General features: G+C 41.6%; 1 protein-coding gene across 3 annotated transcripts; it reads right to left on the bottom strand.

The window, feature by feature from the left end:
* Window positions 1-380: 380 nt before the first annotated feature.
* armc2 (armadillo repeat containing 2) lies at window positions 381-19,848 on the bottom strand. Of its 3 annotated transcripts, none has more exons than XM_046372328.1 (18): window positions 19,637-19,848; window positions 17,298-17,609; window positions 17,130-17,202; window positions 16,236-16,401; window positions 15,548-15,665; window positions 12,665-12,732; window positions 11,889-11,996; window positions 10,674-10,858; window positions 10,433-10,535; window positions 9,965-10,173; window positions 9,022-9,167; window positions 7,236-7,335; window positions 5,770-6,079; window positions 3,991-4,113; window positions 3,762-3,875; window positions 3,306-3,438; window positions 1,979-2,133; window positions 381-1,722 (listed from the first exon to the last, which is right to left on the bottom strand). In XM_046372328.1, the coding sequence occupies exons 2-18, from the start codon at window positions 17,507-17,509 to the stop codon at window positions 1,589-1,591; spliced, it is 2,457 nt and encodes an 818-aa protein (XP_046228284.1). In that variant the 5' UTR covers window positions 17,510-17,609; window positions 19,637-19,848; the 3' UTR covers window positions 381-1,588. The 3 variants fall into 3 exon arrangements, with proteins under 3 accessions (XP_046228284.1, XP_046228285.1, XP_046228286.1); XM_046372329.1 differs by having other exon boundaries at window positions 17,298-17,515; XM_046372330.1 differs by lacking the exon at window positions 19,637-19,848 and adding an exon at window positions 18,667-18,689 and having other exon boundaries at window positions 17,298-17,515.
* Between the last annotated feature and the right edge of the window lie 1,049 nt (window positions 19,849-20,897).

Here is a 20,897-nt window from a genome sequence, read left to right as displayed (position 1 = left end):
TAAACAGTAAGCTGAACTCAGGGGAATAGTTCAGTTTGTCACCAGTACGGTCCAGGGACTTTCATGTGAATTTCATTTTACTGTACAAGCTTGACAACTGTACGACTCGCAGGGAGCCAGATAATGGTCCCTGTTCCTGTGGTGCGGTCGGAGGTCAAAGTTTCCCTTTGCTCTTGACCAACATTTGGATCGAGATAAAGGTGGATTTCTTGTAGGACACCTTACCTCTCTTTCCTATTTGCCTCCACGTCACTGGGGAGAAAATCCTTCACTTTCCCCGTGAGGCTGGTAATCTGTCTGATCTTCAGGGTCTTTCCTATCTTAGGCCACAGAGGCCTGTCTGTCAATTCACGGTCTCCGGGGAGAAGCTCAGTGTTTTCCCCGCTGACCAAACTGCCTTCACGTTTCAGTGGCTTTCCCAGACAATATATGGAAGTAGGAGACCGTTATTAAACAACCTTGATATCAGCCAGCTAACTCTCTTTCATATCAGCCTGATAACTTCTATGTAGAGAACAATGTTTGTTAGGTTTTTTTTTGTTTGTTTTTTTGAAACATCAGCTTGTCTTGTGGTTGTTTAAAGGTCACTTGTGTGTGAAAACTGGTGTGGGGGGGACTGACACAGAGGGTTTATACATTAAGTGCCGTTTCTGATTTGTTTCGATGTAATAACAATGTGATTTTGAGATGCTGTACTTTAGGCTATTTGGTGTAACTTGCAAGCACTGCCTGGCCCCATATCTGTGTAACAATAAAGGCTATGAGAAGAAAAAAATGTTTTTTTTCCACTTTCTTCTATTTTATTATGTACAAGTTCCAATGCCACACAATCCACAGACAATAAAAGATTTCCTTATGAGGTAATTTCCAGATCGGTCATCTGTTTTCCAGACACCATTATCATAAAAGAACTTTTACAACACAGTGTACTGACAAAACAGCCCATGTCTGTTACATAAACACACAAAGAGCTTGTAGCAAATCAACCCTGTGTGTGTGTATGGAGATACACAGAAATGAAGGCTTCTGCAAGCTTTAAGGGAGTTAAAGTGCATAGGATTGAAAAAACAAAATTTAAAAAAAATGAAATAAAAAAATATCCCTGTAGGTTTTGAGAAATGCCAAAGTAGGCCAAGAAAATAAATAAATGAAAATAAATTTGAATTAAAACGAAAATATTCAAGTATAAAGAACTGAATAACAATGTGGTAATTTCTTCTTACTATTTCATTCAGATTTCAGCAGGTCTCTCATATTTACCTTTACTGGCCACATAAACTGTTGTTTTGACTATGACACACTCATCATCTGTAGGCCTTAAAACTGGACGTAAAAAGTTTGTAACTTAATCCTTAATAAAAAGTAGCATCGATATTGAGCTTGAATGTTGAGTATTTAGCCACAGCTGCGTGAGATGATGACCGTTTTGATCACACTTGAGCAGTGGAGAAGTAAACTACGCTGCAGCTGTAGTTTGAGATGTTTTTAAGGGTGTTTTGTCTTGGGATCAGTCAAGAACTAAAAACCTTGAAACCCATTAGATTAGTGCTTTAAAAACAGTTGTTTAGCAAACCTTAACTGCAGTTTGTCAGGCTGTCCGGTCCAGAGGCTGGAGCATCTTTGTCAGTTTCTGAGCTACAGGTTGGAACTCTAGCTCCCAGCATGCCCTGTGGAAGTCCCTCACATCTTCATTTTCTATCCACCTCAGAGCCTCCTTTTCATCTAAGAAGAAAAAAAAAGAGTGGACAGAGGATAAGAGAGGGTACTGAGACAGATTAATTTTGAAAAGTTTTCAGGGACAGATTTTGTGTTGAAGCAGCTCCCAGGTGTGACCATGGAGACATTATGTTCATGATAGCGGGAATACTTGTGTCCTTCCCTTCCCCCTCAGGGCCAGCGATGTGAAGAAGAGCATGTTCTTCCCAGCATGACTCCCTCCCTTGTTATGTAAGGTTTAGTAACAACACTGTGCACTAACCTAAATATGTAACCAGGATCTCCAGCAGTGACTCCCTCTCCTGTGTGTCCAGCAGCTTTTCTGCACCGCTGCCGGTCAGGTTCCACAGCACCTGACAAACCTGGCCCGCCAGCTGCCAATCACCTGGTCCCAAGTCTCTCAGACAGTCCACAAGTCTGGTCACACACACACACACACACATCCATATGACTTGTGGGAGAGGGATTCACATGACCAGCAGGTTTGTGGGCATTAGCTCCACTTCATTGGACCGACATCTGAAAGGTGACTGTGTGTGCATGTGTGTAAAGAGGAAATAAGGACTTTAATGTTCAAACAATGCTCACTTTTGGAAGTGAGAGGTTTACAGCATATATAGAAAGTCACTTTGTTCCCATGTGTTACGACTGTACAAATCAATCTAAGCTGACAAATCAGAAATTCCGACTGTGTGTACAGCAGCTCCTGTGAACAAACAACATCAAGACTGAGATGATTAGTGGCAACTTATTCACGCCCGTGGAGTTGTTGTGCTTTTGTTTGTCAAAATGAAGACCACATTTACCCCCCCCCACACACCCCCTCAAAAATGACTTACTCCCTGTTGCAAAGAGGAGGCTTCATTTGCCAAACACTCAGTGTGCTATTAAAGCAATAGTTCAACATTTTGGGGAAATACAGGAAACAGACTTCTTGAGTTAGATAAGAAGACTGACACCAGTTTTCATGTCTGCCTGCTAAACATGAGGCCGGGGCCAACAGCTGAGTTTTCATACAGAGCCTGGCTTGCTGTTTTCTGCAGATTCCAGTCTTTACTTAATCTGAACTGAGCTAAACTAACTGTGTCCTGGCTGCAGCTTCGTATTTACAGTGCAGATATAAATGTGGTTTCAATCTTTTCATTTCTCAACAGGAAAATGAATAAATGTGTTTCTTAAAATTGTTCCTTTAAAAAAATAAAAGCGTCTTTGTGGGAAAAAAAGAAGGAGAAGGAGGCTATTTGTTATAGTTAAAGACAGAGGAGGAATATATAAGTATACAACTTAAATATTTAGTCACAGTTCAGCTCGTTTTAAAGTGACAATTTAGGACAAAGATATTTTTTTTTTATGCCCAGTAGAAGTTTATGCGACTTAGCTGCCAGATCTAACCCACTAGCACAAACAGCAGAATACAGTGATTATTGTAATTTTTCTAGTTAGTGTGTTATTTATTTATTTCTTATTGCTCTGCTGGTTAGGAACACTAAGATGTTCAATGTTATCCCTCGAACACCGTTGCTGTTGTTTTTGTTTACACACACACACACAAGCGAAACTCTTAATCTCTAAAGTGCATCAGTGCTTACTTGGAAGCAGCCCCCTCTAGTGAGAGTCTGACCCTGTTTGGAGGGTCCTGAGTCAGGTTGGTGAGGACCCCGCAGGCTGAAAAACACATCTCAGTGCTTTTTGAGTCGAGCAGCGTCACTACAAACCGGTGCACTGAGGGAGAGAGGGACAAAGAGCAGAGAAAGATGACGGCGTGAGGGAGCAGGAGACAAAGACAAAGCAGGACAAAGGTAAGAGTGCTGCTATCACCAGAGTCAGCAGCCATGTTTATACGGACTGTGGCTGGCCTTGCAGATAAGTTCAGCCTAAACATGACACGGCAGTACGCGGAGGTGCGTACGGTACTGGACGCGCTGCATCAAGGTGCTTCGATTCTGTGGAGCCACGTGTCATTGAATACCGCGTGACTTAAACAAAATATGAAATAAACACAGTCTCATGTCGGAGTGTTTTGTGCGTTGGTGTCCATTATATACCATTGTTTTGCATAATGAAGTCCCGTACAGCCTTGGACTGTGACAAATTTCCGTACACACGGGTGGCCTCAAGCATGGCGTCCACGCTGGAGCTGAGCATCAACTTCAACATCACTGAAATGCAAAGAAAAGAGTGAGCAGAGGACAAGAGAGAAATTGGAGGGTAAAGTGGGAAGGGGAAACTGAACAAAAAACAGACCGATTGCAACACACTGATGTTAAGTCTTACACTTTGAGATCGTGAGCTGACTGTGTCTGAGTACGGAGCTCTCGTCCTGGTAGAAGGACAGGTTGTTGATGGTGGTAGCCACATTCACCAGCAGCTCCTCGCTTTCCTGCGCTGACCTCAGCTCTGTCACCCCCCACAACAAGAGAAAAAGGAGAAAGAAAATTATCACCACCAAGAGTAAGCCTGAGTTAACATGGCTTTCAACAGAGCCCTGGAAGTAGACTGTTCCAGATTTTTCCTTGAAAATCCTCCTGTTTATAATACAGCCAACAGAGGGAGCATCCACACCGCATGGTCAACAGGAACAGGCTTTAATGCTCCTGAGATATCACTGTGGCGTGAGCCTTATTCTGAGAACTGCTCTCAGCGTGATGTCTTGAATTGTTTTCAAGACATCACACTGAACTGCTCTCTCCCTGATAAAGACTAACCAGGTGAGTCCAGATGAATGCTAGTTGTCCTTTTATGTTGATCAAACAGAGAAGATGAGGGAACGGGTCAACAACTAATCCCTAAAACAACTGTAACATGGACTGTGTAGACTTGATTTACTTGACTTAGATTTCCATTCACAATGACAATGCAAGTCAAGATGCTCATGACTTAAATACATGCAGAAAGACACCCTGGGTTTTGTGCACATTACCTTCGGGCCACACCGATGTGGCACTGTGACATTATCATAGCTGTTATCTGTGGTTAATCTCGGCCTGGTATGTTCAGTTTGATCATGAGCTGGCACACAAAGGTCAATGTGACCCAGACCAACCATCCATGACACTGTGAGCGGCTTGGAAACCGAGTCTGTTCCTGATATAGCAGCAGATGTTGCAGGCTCGGTCATAAATCGTGGCTATTGCGGGTCGTGTCAACCAGCGCCTGAGTCACACTGAATTTTGTTTCTGGCTCAGACTGAAAATGCCGCTTTGTTGTGCCCCTCTCTCAAAGCTTTGTAATGTAAAGCAGCACAGCCTGTCATCAAAGCAGGACATCGATCACCCAAGTCTGCTCTTTCATCCTCTACTGAGATTTTGCTTTTACTTTTCAGCTGTCGTTCAAACTCCATATTGTCCTTCAATGGCATTTTATGCTTCGGCCTCCTCATGATAGTCTCTGGCATCAAACACACACCCCTATAGCTTTTGAGATTTTTTTTTCTAGTTTGACCTCTTTTTTTTTTTTCTTGATTTCATTTTCTCTCCCAACTGCCACGAAGTGCATGTAGGAGGCAGGCAACGGAGAATTCAAGAGTTTCGCACCCACCTGTATATCAGTTCAACCTGTCCTGAAACCATCTAACCACATGGGAGAATTTCACACACGCAAACCAAGTCGGCTGTGAGATGTGACAGAACATCCTGCTCATTGCAGTGAAGCGTTTCACTCTCTCAGACTTAAAAAAAAAAAAAAAAAAAAAGTAAACCAAAAGAGGAAGTGCTGCGTATCGAACAGAAAGCACTGAGAGGAAAGCAAGCGATGGAATGAACAGACAAACAAGGAGTGTGTTTTCGACCAAAGTCATGTCTCGTTCCCAGCACAAGGGAAGTGGTTGGGTGACTCGCAGATACTTACTGTTCTTACAATGCAGCAAAACAGCTATTTTTAATCTTATCAGAACTCCACATTTTCACACACTGCTTCCTTTGTATGACATGAGATAAACCGTGTATCAATATTACATCTTACAAATGTTGCAGTTGTAAATCTGCTATTTTTTCAATGAATAAATGATTCTGTTCAACACCAACTAACTCAAGTCAGCTCTGCCTTCTTGCTCACCAAGCGTTTCCATCAACAGCTGAATGCAGGTTGTGTTGGCTGCCAGAGCTGGGCCAACATCTGGGTGGATGCACATGCTCGCGAGCACCCTGACCAGTTTCACCAGCACATCATCATCCTCCTGCACGTTGTTGGCGGATGGGACACCTTTCCGCAAAGGGGTGTGCGGTGAGTCGCCTCTGCGCTGGTAGGCGTCGTACAGCTGCAGGAGTGTCACCATGCAGCCCTCGCACTGAAAGAGCTGCTGCCGAGCCTCGTCGATTTTGGCTGTGATGTTCCCGAGGGTGAAAAGAAGGCGCACGACAAGGTCCTGTGAGAGAGCGGTGGAGAGTGCTGTCAACAACCAATCAGCATCTGTCAACCATTACACTTTCTCAATGACAGCAAACCAACAAGGACGTGTTTTGATGTTTCTTTCTGGTGCTGAACATCGTTCAACCAATCTACGTTTTATTGTACTGCATTTTAATTTATTCAGAGCTAGAAACAAATAGTATGCAGATACTATAGGATCAAACATTTCAAGCCTTTTGCATCAGCTCCTGGGGTCACATTTATCACAGGGATGTACATTTTAGGGATGCATTTTATTAATCTTATATCGTTTTCTTCATTCATTCATTTATCAATTCATCTGCAAAATGTCAGAAAATAGCAAATAAAGAAAAAAGATCTCTGCCCAGAAAAGGCAAATGTTTCTGATGAGAAAATTAACATTGAACATGAGATTGAAAATCAGCTGCCACCTGCAGCACAGCAGGCCCATCCTGTCTGGTAACACGATTGCCAGTGTCACTCACTTCCCCCAGGAGACCTCATAGCTGTGCAGACTCGCTGGAGTGTAACTATATCCTACGTTTTCAATGAGTGATCACACACTTACCAAGAAATTAGGTAACAAATGACACCCTGTACGTCACCCTTGTAGCTTGACTCTATTTAGTAAATAACATGAGGAGCAGATGAGCCAAGAACACACTCTTTTTCTCCCACAAACGTAACGCGACATTGACATATGAGGACAGGACGGGCTGTTCTAGGACTATGTGCTCATCCACATAATGTGTAAGTGTGTTTATCCCATATGAGATTAACAACATGTCAGTCATGTCTGATTTCCAGAGACCCACCCATTTCTTTCACTCGTCCCTTCCACCTCTGTATCACCTCTACTATCTAACATCTATTCAAGCTCACCTCCTCAATTTTTTTCTTCTTTTTCCCCTCCCCCCTTCCTCCCCTTTCCTTGACTTACTCAGCCCCTGAGGGAGTGACTGAACGTCAAAACACATGAACACACAGAGCAGAGCAGAGAAATAGAGAAAGAACGTACGTGCAGATGGACGCAATGTCCCATAAATGTGCTTGGATTTCAAGTACACAAACAACTTGCTCTTAGAGTAAACATGCTTAGTGGAGTTATGTGAACACTGGAAAAGAGGACAAGAGGAGGCTAGTGGACTCACCTGTTTTTGGTGGTGTTTGCTCAGCAGTTCTAAAAATAGTTGGTAGCAGTCGGGGGTCTGGGCCAGAGCGAGGCGGCACTCAGAGTAAGAGGAGAGTTTGCTGAGGGAGACAGAGGGACGACAAATGTCACCGATCATTCCATCCACAGACTGCTCCACAATGCTGGCTAAATATGGAGATATTAAATCAACACAGCTAACAGACAAGTAGGCCTGAGCCGTGATCTACCTTTCATTCTCCTACTGGCTCTGGCAAAAATATTCAAGCAGTCTGAGCTTTATCACCACTGAGGTTAAAACACCCTTTATTACACACTAAAAGTGCAGCTGAATGTTTGATTTTTTTGCATCATGGTGTGCCAGTGAGTAAGAAGCTGAGAGCTGGACTGAGAAACTGAAGATGGAGACTCTCATCACATCTGTGACTGTGCTCTGGTTGGTGGAGGCACTGAGATTAGATGACAGTGAGCCTGTGGTCACAGAGACGATGAGGCCTCGGTTGACTTTGGCGCCCAAGTCCTCTGCCCGGTTTGGAAACATTGTCCCATGTGCCTCTACACACAACTGCACCAACTGCACAGCATTTATTCTGAAGTAAGAAGTGCACTACATCACATGAGTGAGTCGAGTGATGAGGTTGGATACAGCAGAGCTTGAGTCAGGTGTCTGTCTGATTCAGTAAAAGCGTAGAACACGACCAGCTTCTTAATCAACTCCATCTCTCCAATTATGTTGTGTAATATTTTGTCGACAAAGACTTAATTTGAGACGATGCAGAAAAAGTTTTGAATTAAAGTGGCAAATATGTTGGCTCAGGTTAGCCAATATTGGCAAACTTCAAATAGATCTCACTGTATAACTGACATTACTGAATTCCTTTGCTGACCTTATGAGTCTCTGCTGCTTCACTACTGTTATATTCTTAACTTTTACAATCATTCCTCAGCTGTGATACTCGCCAAAAGTGGCAACTGTTTGGCAAAAGCTACAAAAGTTACTTGTTCTTCTTGAGTGCCTTCACTTTCCAAGTCCAATAAGCCACAGCTTTAGCCAGCTTTATTTCACATCAGTTGTCGCCACTGTGGCCTCTTATTTGCAAGGAAACTTACATGCACCTTCCTGTCCTAACTGGCCTGTGTATTTGTGTAGTGTCTAACTCTGAGTCGTATGATCTGGGTGAGCCAGCAGACATAAGGAACTGATTTTAATTTTTCTTCCTTTCACTAGTTCCAGTTTCTATATGGTTTGTTATGTTCAGCTTTTACACACAAACAATTTGTCAACATTGTTTTTCCCGCTACACATGTGAGTGTTTTTCTTTTAAACTGCACAGGCCCTTTGCTCATTTTGCACATTCAGAACTCCGCACTGAAAAAGCCATTACAAACTATTCATTACAGCAATGGACAAAACAGAAATCAGTTGTTTCACTGTCTTGAGTGGTTTTGTGAGGTATAGACACAAAAACAGATGTATAATCCCATCTGACACATGCTATGTTTCTCTGGAGACTCTTGTTTTGTGGAAGCCAACTACAACATGTAAGAGACAGCACGTGAAAGGGAAAAAAAAAAAGACTTCGACGGGAAAACAGAGCACGAGGGGTGAGAGCTGAATGATGGCCTGTTTTTATTGGGCTCACGACAGGCTATAGTGGTTTACATTAGTGAGCTGTGGAGTGGAGTAGAAATAAGGGAGAAATTATCCACGATAGCTAAAACAGTCCAAACCAGAAGTGAGGTGTGACGTCATGTCATATTAATATAATCTCATGCATGTGTTATACCTGTAAATTCTGGAAATGTTGGTGCAGATGTCCTGGTCTTTGAGGTGGTGACGCAGCACCAGACAGAGCTCCGATAGGATAGAGAAGGAGATGAAGAGTGGACGGGAATCAGGGGGATCTGCAAGGTTCCTCAGAGTCGCCGTCAGCTACAGGGGACAAAGGTCAGGACAGAGAAGGGTGAAGATGTTGGACAGCAAGAAGAAATGTATACAAATGTTTCTAAGACTTATATTATTCATTCATATCAATATTCATATCAATATCATTATTGCGTGTCAGTGTTGCTGTTGTGGCTTGCACACAATGTTGGTCAAATGCTCATTAAGGCTGGCTGCTGGCCTGTACAGGACGCCATACAGCAGGGCAACCGGAAACTATTCAATACGGACATAAATCATTCTATCACAGGAGGGAAACAGTAATTCCAACGCACGGCAGCACTGGAAGTTCTGGGAAGTCACGGTCTGCTTATTTCCCCCCTCTAACAGAATAATGAGTTGTGTTAGATATCAAATGAAGCTCTTGGCTTGAGATTTTGTTTCGGCCAACTTGTGTGGTTAGCAGCAATCATTTTCGGAAGAGAGAAGCAGGGTGCGTTTAAGACTAGCATGGCCTGGCCAGTAGGGAATGTTATGCTCTTGGAAAAGCTTATATACTAGACATAAACAAAAACATTTTTGTCTAACAGTGAGAGAGCCAGCCAACAAACACATAAAGAAGAATATTTAACTTTGTGTTCCTTAAAATATTGGCTGACTATAACTTCATGTGTCTTGATCAGAAAGCCAGTCTGTTAGAAAGTACGTGTATTGTTTTGTAAAGTTTTTCCCTAACACAAGGTAAAAAAGCTATTGGTTTAAAAGGGTTTGTACATATATATATAATATAAATATATAATAATTTAAATAAAACTCAACCCAACCCTGATAAATCTGTGACACACCTGTACGAGGATGTATCCAGTAAATTTACTGTCCTCTGCTGTGCAGAGCTTCTGGATGAGTTTCTGAGCCACACCCATACAGTTCTTGTCCAGCATTAGTCTGAGGATTTCACTGTTTCCTGAGAGAAATTTCAGAGTCCCAACACAGTACAGCAAAGCTTCTCCAGATGCAGACACATCCTCATTGCTCAAAATGCCCAGCAACTGGTCTAGACACAGAGGAAAATTAAACATTAATACTCATACGGCCTACACAGTCTGTAATGACCTGGTAAAAGATGGTCCCAAATCGGACCAGACAGACAAATTCACTCCAGGTCAGCAGATAACATTATGGGGAGTTCATATACTGGACATAAAAAAAAGCATAAAATCAGCCATGAAAAACATAAACTCTGAGTATAACAGAATATGAAACGAACATGAAGTATGAAATGTCAACTATATCAAACCTATAATAGTTTTCACCTATGATAGAGTTGTTCTGGAAGAGCATGTCGTTGCTTTCACTGCGACTGATCTGGAAGATGAGCTTACAGATGTTGAGCAGGTTGTTTCCACTGACACACAACTGAAAAGAAAAACAAAAAAGAAAAGAGAAAAAAACCTCACTCAAATTTTGTATTAAGCGCTCAAGTGACCTAGATGCCCTTGTGATAGTGACTTAGTGGCAGACATGCTGACACCCACACAGGCACAGACAACTCACAGCAAGGCAGAGCTTGGAGATTTGCAGGTTGAGCTGGGCAGAGTTGAGGTCAATGAGGCGGAACAGAGTTCGAAGTATCCCTGACCTCCTCTTACAGCATCGGCCGAGCATGTCTGCTTCTGCCAAGGTGCCATGGAGACGGTCACACAAATCACACAGGCGCTCCACCGAGCCCTCAGACCTGCCTGGCATCACAGGAAAGCAGATATTGCGAAAAAAGATTACCGTATGTCAAGTTCAGGGCAACATGTCAAACATTCAGAGAAAGCAAACATCTCAAATTGTATGTGTTGGCAAGCACGTATCCCTATAAATACAGATGAGTGATGTTTAGAGTATGTTGTGGTATGTATGTGCAATATACTTGGCTCTGCTGCATGGTGGACATTTAATATTTGCATGAAGATCTTGAGGTTAAATTCTGAACATCAACAATATGCTGGTCAGCAGCGTGAAAAAAAAACAAAACAAAACATTCCTCTCCTTTTTCCAAGAAGCAGCACTTAGTTTCTATGGTCTAATGCGAGGGAACAATTTCTGCAACAGGCAGCTACAGTCTTGACGCAGAGGAAGAGAGAGGGTGGAGTCTTTTCCTTGTTTTTGAGGTAAAATAAATGTTTTCCCTGCATAAATAACTGGGTTTGGCCGTTTCTAAAAAAGGTTGGCAGCAGTGTCACACTCATCAATTCACTGCAATTTCCCATTGAATCTGAAAGGTGTTTTATGCATGAGCCAAAAGGCACTTGGTATGATAAATATTTAATATTTATCTTTCAAATGAATTTTCCATTAAATTTGTAGAGTGTTAAAATATTTACAGCCATAGATTTCATTTCATGGCTGCCAGACTGCAGTTTCAGGCTTAGACAACTCTGTATGGATGCCAAACATAGCACTATGCTGTTTGCTTTTCTTTGGTGGTTGAAATGACAGCATTTTCTCATTTTGTGAGACCTCATGTGTGACTATCTGCAAATCTACTGTATTCCCCAGTCTGCTGGTTGAAAAATTAAATGTAAGTCAAGCTTACCTTGTTACTGCAACCACATTACATTTTAAATTAGCTTCAGGGATAGTTTTCATCCCAAGAGTACAAATGCAGATGACAGGAACTATATATTCCTTCTTAAATTAATAGATCTGGTCAAGACTAATTTATGTCACATGTTCTTGTCCTTTTTTCACTGGTTTTCCTTATTGTGTTTCTTGTACTACCTGCAGCCACGCTCTCTAGCTGTTGGATAAGAGGAGCGATCTTATTATTCCACACCAATGACTCTGCATCCTCCTCTGTGCTTTTGGTGTTGTCTCCATTCCACGGGCCTGAAATGTGCAGAGAGAATTGCAGTTAGGCAATTACCACCTCCCAACCCAGACAGTGAACATGAGCGGCAAGCATGGTTCACAAGTTCACTGTCTTAAAATAAAGCAGCAGGAAGTTTGATGCCACAATGAAAGGTCACCATCCACAGCTACACTTCCTCTGATTTCTGTGCTGCTCTGAAACAGTCTGGGTATGGGCATGCGAGCAAGTGCATGTGTGATGAAAACGTGTGTGCGCACGCAAATGTCGGCAGTCTCTCATACACCATACATTTTATTGCCTAACATTTGCATACCCCTTTGCCTGGTGCGATGCAGGAAACTGTGGTTGCCCAAACCAACAGCTCTCTCAGCTATTGGCTGGCTGCCTCACTTGGTGGAAATTAGGCCCTTAGCAACAACACCCCAATCAAAGTTTGACACTCAGGAAGGGGTGTTCAGTTACTGGTAGAGAGGTTTGTGAAACAACATCTCTGTATGCCGAAATTGTATTTAGGCTTACTTATGTTGATTTTAGTTCGGCTTCAGACATCTTTTAAAATAAGTTACTTTTAAAGTAAAATCACTGTGCCAGTACATTTTTATTTTAAATGCTGTATAAAATGCACCATTCAAGTTTAATGTGTAAAAATATAGCCTTGAAGTTCATTCAGTATATCTGGACAAACCTGTTCTCCGCCTCGCTCTGCACTCTGTGGGTCCAACTCCTGAGTCATCAGCAGGCTGCATTATTCTACTGTTGGCACAAACAAACACAAAAACACAAAGAGTCTGGTTACATCAGATTTTGGAAATTTGTATGGCTGCTAACTTGTTTAAATGATGGGCTCAAATTAATTTGGCTCAACTGGGGGAGTAGAATAATAATAATAAAAAAACATAACAACTGAAAGAAACACAAAATATTTAAAGAACTGTTATATTGTCAACAAGGCCATGCATTTTCATCAAGTGCCACTAGGTGTCCCTCTTGCAGCAGAGGTTGCGTTATCTGTTCAAGTGCTGTTCTCGCTAACATGCGTGCGTGTGTGTGTGTATACATCTGTGCTCATGTAGATGTGTATCTGTACGTTTCTGTGCACGTGAATCTTTGCGCCTACACGAGGCGTGTGCTGCTGTTGTGCATCACAAACTGCAATCCCCAACAGACAGGAACTAAGATCTCAACTTTGTGGGCAGTTTGGTTAGAGCTGTTCATGCGTTGTCACTGTGAGCTGTCTCCACAGTCTTACCGCCTCTGTGCAGTAACTGTAGAGATCTTCCAAAAACACACCTCCTTGTCATGGTATTTTATGTGTTGTGGCTTGCCCTCCCCATGTCAGTGCTGCACCTCTGCATGTCGCTATAAAGTCTGCGCTATTCCGCTCACTCGAAGAGAGTGACTCAATGCTACAATAATTTCTGTGAAGCATTACAGGTAGCATGTCTTGTGACTAATCACCACATGACCAGCTGAGAAAATAAGTATTTATAGAGATAAACACAAGCAGCATGTTGAGTCATCCTAACCACATCTATAACTGCGAGATTACTCCACAAATCTCACACTGAAGAACATTATTATGTTATCAGGATTGCCTGAATCTTCTGCCAAAACCTGAACACAAAGGGCTCTCGGGACAGAATATTTCTGTGAGCTTTAACTCTCAAGTGTGCTTTATTTTACACTAAAAAGAATAAGACGGAAAACTGCTGTTGACATCTTAAACATTTCTCTTTTATATTCATTTCAAGCGTCACCAGATGGCAATGAGACATTGGCGCTAGCATGCAGTATGTGGGTGCTACTATAGAGAGCACTTTCACTTTGATGGAGATTCAGCGACTGGTATAAACTGGCACACTGGGCATATGCAGCAGGGAGTGCTGGCCGAGGCATGTCGTAGTGAATGTCAGCGAGGGGGCTTTGGCTCTGTGTGATAGGATTAAGGGCCTGATAATAAGGCCTCTTTGTGTGATACTGCATTCTCTGAGACATGACCTCATCCCTGTCTTAGGCCTGGCCAGTGCACTGCAGTCACAACACACGCTGCTGCCAGCCTTGCCCAGATGGGCACCCAAATCTAATAGAGAGCCATTTGGAGCTATAAAGCTCCGGCTTATTGGAGAAAAAGAACCTAGTGGATGTCTAATCTCCCCTATCTTTATATCTCATCCAACTCATCACATTAATCTGTCATGCTGTGTCTATTTCCACTTGCAGTCAGCGTACTTCTGGCTTGACTATCTCTGTGATTTTCACTCTGTTTGTCTAGTGCACTTTCTATGTAGTTCGTTGCAACACTAAAGAACGGTACTTCAAAGACTGTGACCTAACACTAAACAAGACAGGGAAGTCTTAATTTTATCCTCTTCAATCATAAATTGACCACACTTTCCTCTCGTGGGTCCTTTCTTTGTCAGCAACAAGTTACACAAACATTGCGTGTTAACTTGGCTCGTGAGGGAGGCGCTGAGGGCGTTGAGCTGCCGGCTCAATAGCCCAGATTTCCTGCAAAAGTGTTTTATGGTCTGTCCCTCTCTACATCCCCGGTTGCCCCACCCAATCGATAGGCGGATGGATTGTAACGACAGCCCTCGACCTCACGCACAGAATTATGCCCCCCGTGCTGACACACAGCTGATGAGGTCGGCAGAAAAGAGCAGAGCTTTTAGCCTCTCTGGACTGGGAAGGTGTAAAAGCTGACACATGATAGTAATGACAGATAGAGGGAGTTTCACTGGGAATGAAGCTCGCCAAGAAGCTGGATGTAACTGTGACTTAAATATAGTGCAAGCTACAGCAAAGTATATGAGGGTTTAAAATAGGATAGTGTCTAAAGTTGAAGAATTCGTTTTGTCTCTTAATGCTGGTCCAACTGAATTCATACATTCAGATGTCAGTGCTGGTAGCTGAGTGTATTTTAAAGGTTTTGCATCTGGATCACATAAATCACTGCTTTGAAATTCCTTTGCTTTGGAAAATGTTAATGGATAATATAGTAAATAAGAAACAATCCTTCATTTTTTGACCCTGCACATCACAGCCTGTAAAGTTTGAATTGCAAATGGAATATCAGCATTTTGTGTTGTTCCAAATGTAAAACTGTTTAACATCAGTAAGTCACTCTGGATTTGAGTTTGTCTAATGTTAGATCTTGCAAAATATAAAAGACATGTCAATCAATTTGAGAGTGATAGCGATTTGAAGGCTTGTGTTTTCATTTTTATTAGTATTTGGATCACAGGTTTGGCATTTGAGCGCAACGCAAAACACAAACAATCAGCCTTACGAAGGTATTTCCTGTTATAATTTTCTCTTCCCAGAGTCTGGATGAGTTATGGACTCAAAACAGGAGCACAAAAAGACATTAGTGAATTTACCACAGCGGGGCAAAGAGAGAGGTAAGAAAGTAAGGAGGAGACGGAGAAGGATTTGATGAAACAGTCAGTTCCATATAGTAATGTCTACTGCTGCGACCTTTGTGTTCCTATAAATCTTCAACTCATTCATAAGGAGGCAGACGTGAAGGACAGATCTCGCATGTCAAACAGAGGGACAGAAAGCCAACCTTTCACTTGCTGCTCTGCGTGGGCCAGTGATGTAGGGACCACTGCGGACCTCGGTGTGGTCTAGTCGTTTAGCTGACAGTTGCCTTTGTCCTGGGCCTGGATCCAATCTGTCTTTGCCTAAACACAAAGAAAGGATGTGGCAAGTTATATACAGATTTCTGCCATGTGTTGCAGTAACGTTTCTACTTGTTTTGCTAGCTAAAAGTACTACTGTCACTTTGTGCACAATTACACATGTGTAAACACAGCCAGAAAAACATTCCTCATCATCTGTTTTATTGAAAATAGCAGATGCGTGAGAAAAGGCTTCAGAGAGAGAGAGAGAGAGAGAGAAGGCCTACCAATTTTCCATTCAAAACGGCAGCAGTAAATTACGTTTTTCACCCGGCTCGACAACACAGAATGTAAATCAGGTATAATGTCAGCATGTGAATGGCTCCATTCATTTCCCTTTGAGAAAACCTGTCTTGCACTAGTGCCTGCATGGACAATAAATGAAGTTGCTGGTTCCTTTAATTCATTTTTCTACCTGTTAAACAAATGCACCATCCATACTTTCTGTTATCATTTATTTTCACGTGGATTATTACTTGGTCATGCATTCAATCACTATATCTTTTATGTCTTTCATCTACCATCTCTTCTCCCTTGATCCAGATTTGCATCAATATGTTTTTCCTTCCTTACCATCTGTGTGTCCCTCTGCAGGAGGCAACATGGTGAGAGATCCAGCCCTGAGGAGGCGTGCTCGTGCCCCTGCCAACCCCCTCTTCACTTCCAGTGGGTCAGTGGGGGGTTTGGGAAAGGCCTTGAACGGATCGTCAGCATCGCAGGGGACTGGAAACTTTGGCTTCTGTTATGACACAAACATGTTAATAGCATACGATGATGAGCACAATGAGCCGGAAATTGAATCCATCAGTGATGCTACTTATGTGCACCACGATGTCCTAGTAATTTAGTTTGCAATTTGGTTAATATTTTTGATCCATATATTAACATTGCAATCCCATTTTTTTTAAAACTAGATAAGCTTAGACGGTGGCGTGCAGAGGCGTGTATACTCCTTATCTTATTTTTCAGTGTTCATAGTGATACTGAGCTTGCACCTCAATCCTAATTTAAAATGGGACTGAGCAATACGGTTAAATAGTAGTATCTATTTAATTGCAATCACAATCCATGATCCAAACGGCATTGTTATTCTCAAATTTGAAATCCCTCTAGACTACAGCCATAATTGAATGAATTTATTCTCTCTCATCACTAAAACACAATATTGCACTAAAGATTCTTTTCTTCAATACAACTAGCTATAACTCACGTTGCATTATTTACAATATGTCATCCAAGGAAGAGCCGTGTGAAGTAATTCGTCCAATCAGTATAGACATCTAGTTGGTTACATCACCCTACTGGTATGGTAAGTTCACATTGTGTGGTTCAAAAAGTCAATGAGGTCATGTGAAGTTTGTAAACAGATGTCAGAGAACATTAAATATCACAGTCTATCAGATTTATCTGTAAAGCAGATTGTGGACCCTTTAAAACACTTTTTGAACTGAGTGGGAGAGAACTTACATGGTCCAGAGGAGAGAGGCGAGTCCCTGAACCTGGCCTGGAGTCGGGAGCATCAAAATTTTGAGCATGAAGACTGAAAAATAAAATAATGACTCGTTACTTCTACAAGTTTTATGAGACTCAACAGTTGAAAACATGAAGGGGATTTAAGTGGAGTTTGTGGCTAACCTAAAAGATGACGGAGGTCTGTTGTCACGGTAAACAAAGCTCTTTCCAAAAAGTTGCCTGTGTCCATCTCTGGGTGTAAATGGTCGCTGGGTGGACTGGACTCGAAGGGACTGTCTGGCTTCACTGACAATTTCTGCAGTTGTTTTCCTCAAAGAGTTGCGCCGTGGCATGAACTGGCTGCAGATCTCAGGTTTTCTCTCCATAGAGCCCATTCAGGCCTGTGTGACATTTGCCAAGAGAGTCTGCAAATGACTTCACTGGTTTGATTTCATAATGTGAGTGGTTACAGGGTGCCTCACTGATGGGAAACAGCTGGAAATATATATATAAAAAACAACAGGATAATGCAAAATGAACAGGAGATTGCAATGAATAACATTTGAAGCATAACAAGCAGTGATGAAAAGAGTTTCCAGATCCTTTACATAAGTTAAATTAGCAGTACTAAGTAGCAGTAATGCAAAATGACTCTGTGTCAAGTAAAAGAATGGATGTATGATACTGTATTTTTGCAGATAATTTCCAACTCATTTTGGCTAGTTGCGATACCAATATATGCACATATTTTTGCTTCATCCAATTGCAGAAAACTTTCCTGTCATGACATTAACTACCAACGTAACTAAATATTTAGTTAATACACTTGTTCTTATTTTTTAAAATGTTCACATTTAATGGAAAAAATAAGAAAACTCTTAACACTTAATCTGCCAGTTTGAGACTATCAACCAATACTGATGACGATATCATCACGCATCCTTATGTAAAATTCCTGCAGTCAACCTTAAAAGTACAAGCAACAAAATGTACCTACAGTATCACGAGTAAAAGTACTCCCTATTATTGTCAATATCAATTAGTCTGCTTGTTCAATAAATCAATTAATAATGCATAAAATTTCAGAAAGTAGTAAACAATGTCTATCACATATTCCAAAAGTACAGGCTAACTATCAGATTAATGCAGTGATTTAAAATATTTCCCTCTGAGCTGTGGTGAAATTAAATTATAAAGTAGCTAAAGAGTATTTAAGTGAAATACAGATTTCTGTATTTCTGATTGGCACATGATCTCACAGAAGACTTCTTATGGCTCAATTAAAGTAGTTGGAATATAGTTTCATATATTGCTAGAGAACTACAACATTGATCATCACCATCAGGCATGGTTTTTATTAACTTTCTTTGTAAAGTGCAGGCCTGGTGTTTGTCACCATATGAGCAAGTAGCAGACGAGGAGATTTTCCTGTGCCTGACATATCAATGACATGTTAAGGATAAACAGAAATAAGCAGAGGAAGATAGCCAGCCATTCATTTTATTTTCAGAAAAACACCACCAACACCAGTCTGAAAATGCCGTGAACACACCAACATGTGTAGGGTGATTGTGTCGACGGTGATGTTTGGTCGTCTCACGGCTGCTTCGGCGTCTCCTAATTAGCTCGCACATCCGTCCTTGGGTTTGCGTGCACGCAGGAAATAAGAAAAAAAACTCACCCAATCGTTTGTTTTACGGGAGCGATCATGTGAGCGATTGTGGCAGTTAACGACACAGCACGTTCGCACTATGTTTTAACTTGTTGAAACAAAACACAAGAGCAGCATCATGCAAGCAGCCGGCGTAAACACACTTTTCAGTTGCCCTAAAAGCCCACAATGCATTGCGGTTTCCGTGTCGTGTCGTGACCGCTTTCCGACAGCAGGGAGCAGTAGAGACGTTGTTGTTGTGCTGATATGTAATGACAAATAATCGTAAAAGAGCAAGCTAGGCCAACAAAATCAACAGCTTCGGTTGTATACGGAAACAGAGCTCGACTTGATTGACGCAGGAATGTTCCCAGGTAGCCAATATTAAGGCAAGGCAGCAGGTGCGCTGCATTATGGGATCTGTAGTTTGTGTGTTAACAGCGCTTCATATTGGCGGGCCATTGGTAACAACAATAATAGATCTATATGAAATGAGCTCGTGGGCCGGATATAATTATACGCCGGGCTGGATGTGGCACGCGGGCCGTGAGGCTGACACATATAATATAAGGACTTCCCATGAGTGAAGGAGAAGTTCCCCTGCGCGTTCACGCTCCGTGTCCATGGCAACCACATGCCGCTGTGGCAGCCGGACAACAAACCCAAGAAACAAAATAACCTTGGCATTCAAGAAGGCGAGCTAAACTGTTTATCACTCCCTGTAAGATCAGTGAAATCTTCTCTTTCATATGAAGTATATTTAGCCTTTAACTGATCAGACAGAAGGCGGTCACAGACAGGAAACATTTGAAGGAACATCAATATGAGTGAATCCACTCCTATGGATAGCAAAGAAAACTAAAACACTTACCTTTAGCCCAAATAAGATCCAATAAGTGTGCGATGGTCGCGTAAGTCGTCAATACACACCTTGAAGTCGTCTTGCAAAGACAAAAAGACGGACCATGACAACTGAAATTTGTGAAAAAGTGAAGTTTTCTAGCTTGCAAACAGCTAGCCCGAGGAAGACGCGTGCACGAGCTTCACTTCAGGGCAGCCTCGCGCGGAACAGTGACGCGCGTTCACGAGTTGAGGAGGTTGGACCCAAACATGAGCTTCGCGCGGACAATTGTAAGGAAGATTCATTAATTTGTATTAAATTTGCTGATTTAAGATGCGTAATTTACCTGGAACAATGTTTTAATTTTGACTTAACTGAAATTACAGAAACAGTGAATTATGCATGATAATGTGCCTTCTACACTCATGAACTAAAATGATGAAAAAAGTAGCCTACAAAAAGCGTCAATAAAACAAGTAAATAGATAAGTGAGCACTACTCAACCAAACACACACAGTAACCACTACAGTAATATTATAAAGACCATAACAGGTGGATATGTGTGGTAAAAGACATATGGCCATAATATGATAAAAACTGGCTAACAATATGTAGGTCAATATGGCAATATAACAAGAAACAAACAGCTTCACTGACTATTAAATGAAATGTTAGTAGTTTAAATTGCTTATTTATTCGGTAGAAGCTTAAAACCAATGGTTGCTGCTTACATTTCACAAATTTTTTAAAAGTTTATTAAGCTCACAGAAACCTTGCTCTATGTAGCACTTTGTGACTGTCATTCGGATGCCTTCAGTGTTGTTCTGTTGTTGTCATGGTCTTACTGCAGTTGGGAGCAGCAGTCATAGCTGTAGCCTACCTTCACCTCTCCTCTCAGTTGTGTTAAAGACACAAAGGTCATTGACTATAATCCTGTAAGCCCTATCTGTCTTGTTTTATTGACATTACTCTTTATAACAAACGAGGAGGCGTACAAAGAAATTGAGTCTAAATAAGAGTATTACACCACATAAAGGATAAGTAGAATTCAGTTCAGCTTTATTGAATGTTAAAAATAATTTAACACAAATTCTGACTGAAGTGTAATTCAAAACAAAATATGCAGAGACATAAATTGCACACTGAGACAATAATATGAGACAATTGAACATTGTCTCATAATAGCAGTACATGCGAAAAACAATCTACGATAATATGCAAATGGTAGATATTTACTTTCAGAAAAATTGTTTTGGTTTCAAAAAGAATTTTGTCTTGCCAGCCTGACAAT

This window comes from Scatophagus argus, chromosome 19, assembly GCF_020382885.2.
Source record: "Scatophagus argus isolate fScaArg1 chromosome 19, fScaArg1.pri, whole genome shotgun sequence".
NCBI classification, from domain to species: domain Eukaryota; kingdom Metazoa; phylum Chordata; class Actinopteri; family Scatophagidae; genus Scatophagus; species Scatophagus argus.
The sequence above is the reverse complement of the archived record's forward strand: the minus strand, read 5'-3'. Positions and strand labels throughout refer to the sequence as shown.

Excerpts from the sequence above, each read along its gene's own strand:
- armc2 (XM_046372328.1), bottom strand. The coding sequence starts at position 17,509 with ATGGGCTCTATGGAGAGAAAACCTGAGATCTGCAGCCAGTTCATGCCA. Across the intron at positions 10,174-10,432 it reads CCAGAACAACTCTATCATAG|ACCAGTTGCTGGGCATTTTG; the intron begins GTGAAAACTATT and ends CTCTGTGTCTAG. Across the intron at positions 3,876-3,990 it reads TCAGCTCACGATCTCAAAGT|TGATGTTGAAGTTGATGCTC; the intron begins GTAAGACTTAAC and ends TTTGCATTTCAG.